The 1,578-nt window shown below is 58.4% G+C and overlaps 1 protein-coding gene across 1 annotated transcript; it reads right to left on the bottom strand.

Annotated features, from left to right (window-relative positions):
* Positions 1-679: 679 nt before the first annotated feature.
* On the bottom strand, positions 680-1,336 carry LOC123988952. The gene has a single exon (XM_046289712.1). It carries the CDS (start codon positions 1,334-1,336, stop codon positions 680-682), a length of 657 nt encoding a protein of 218 aa, XP_046145668.1.
* Between the last annotated feature and the right edge of the window lie 242 nt (positions 1,337-1,578).

Genomic DNA, 1,578 nt, shown 5'->3' with positions numbered 1-1,578 from the left:
TCACCGTCCATCTTGGCTGCGTTCCAGCCAGATGGTCGACGCGCGCTAGCAGCTGGCTGCTTTCGCGTCGCGTCGATGAGCTGGAAGGTGATGTATTGATGATCACTACCGGTGAAGTCATCCATTACCCTCCAGCCAACGGCTTTGCGGACCAGGTCCTCCGACACCAGCGTGATATCAGGGATCGAATACCCGAAGCCCGGTCGCCGGTACGTTGGTGTTGTACCGACGTTGAGGACGACAAGGCCGAGTCGGGCAGCCATCTCCAACACCAGTTTACCTCTGGTGTTGGGCTGCGGCATGCCCCACTCAATAGCCCGCGCGTTGAAGTCCCCAGCGACCACAAGTCCGCCAGGGATATCGCGCACATCGTCCTCAAGGGCTTCGAGCTTGTCCCTGAACGTCTGAATGCCGTCGTTTGGGGAGAAGTAGCAGCTCACGAAGGTGGCTTGCTCCGCCGTCACCCACACGTAGCAGCATCCAGCTCCATGATTGGCGATCCTAATACCAGGATCAACGACCCAAATCGCCGCGGAGCCGGAACTGTCTACGTGCCAGCCTGCTCTAGTCCGGTAGGGTTCGCTGATAATCGCTACGCTTGCGCGGTGCTCGTGGACGAGCTGCGTCAGCAAATCATCAGCGACCCTACTCCGGTTTAGGTTACCCTGGAGGACAGAAGTCATTTCCTCTGTCCTTTCGCTTTGTCCAGGGCAACCCGGAACGCCTTACATGCCCCGGAGCCTGGGACATGCTCCGGGCGCGGTGCGTCCTTTGCTTCATCAGAGCAGAGGAAGCACCGCGGCTTGCTGGTGCAGGCAATCGCTTTGTGTCCCTGTTGGCCGCACTTCCAACAGAGGCCGCTGCGATCCGGCCCTTTGCACTCCTGCTTCCGGTGGCCATATCCCAGACATCGGAAGCAGCGCTGCACATCGGTCCTTTGTCGCAAACGACAACGGACCCAACCAACGCGCAGTTTCCCCTTTTCCAGGAGCTTGCAGGCCGGTTTGTCATCGAGCTCGACGATCGCCATCTTCAGCTCTCGCGTGTTCGGCGCGAAAACGGTGACCTTCAGCTCTCCGTTAAAGTCGGCGCCGAGCTCACGCCGTACCGCCTCGGCCACCTGCGCGGACGTGGCGATGCAATCCATGTCAAGGACTTCCAACCGAACACGGCTGGTGAGCATCCTGGCTTCACCGGACTGCCCTATGGCATCCTGAATTGCCTTTTGGAGGGCAGACTGGTTTCCGCAACGGTCCAATTCGAGGAGGATTGCACCATCCTTTGTTTTACGGGCCGCGCGGATAACAGTTTCGGTGTCCTCGGGGCGCACTTTCATGCGGATTGCTCCAAGGACTTCCGCGTATGTCTTACCCTCCACGGGCTTGACTATCACCGCGTTCCGTTTTGAGCGCTGGCGCTTTTTCTTCTTCTTCTTCTTCTTCTTCTTTGTCTTCTTCTTCTTGTCCTCCTTCGCAGCTGGAGGTTCCTCCGGCTGCGAGCTCAGAGCCGACTTTTTCTTTTTCCCGCCCTTTGGTTGTGGTTGCAGGGAATCACTTTTGCCCTACTTGGGCTCTCGAC

Source organism: Osmia bicornis, unplaced genomic scaffold (assembly GCF_907164935.1).
Source record: "Osmia bicornis bicornis unplaced genomic scaffold, iOsmBic2.1, whole genome shotgun sequence".
Taxonomy (NCBI): domain Eukaryota; kingdom Metazoa; phylum Arthropoda; class Insecta; order Hymenoptera; family Megachilidae; genus Osmia; species Osmia bicornis.
The sequence above is the reverse complement of the archived record's forward strand: the minus strand, read 5'-3'. Positions and strand labels throughout refer to the sequence as shown.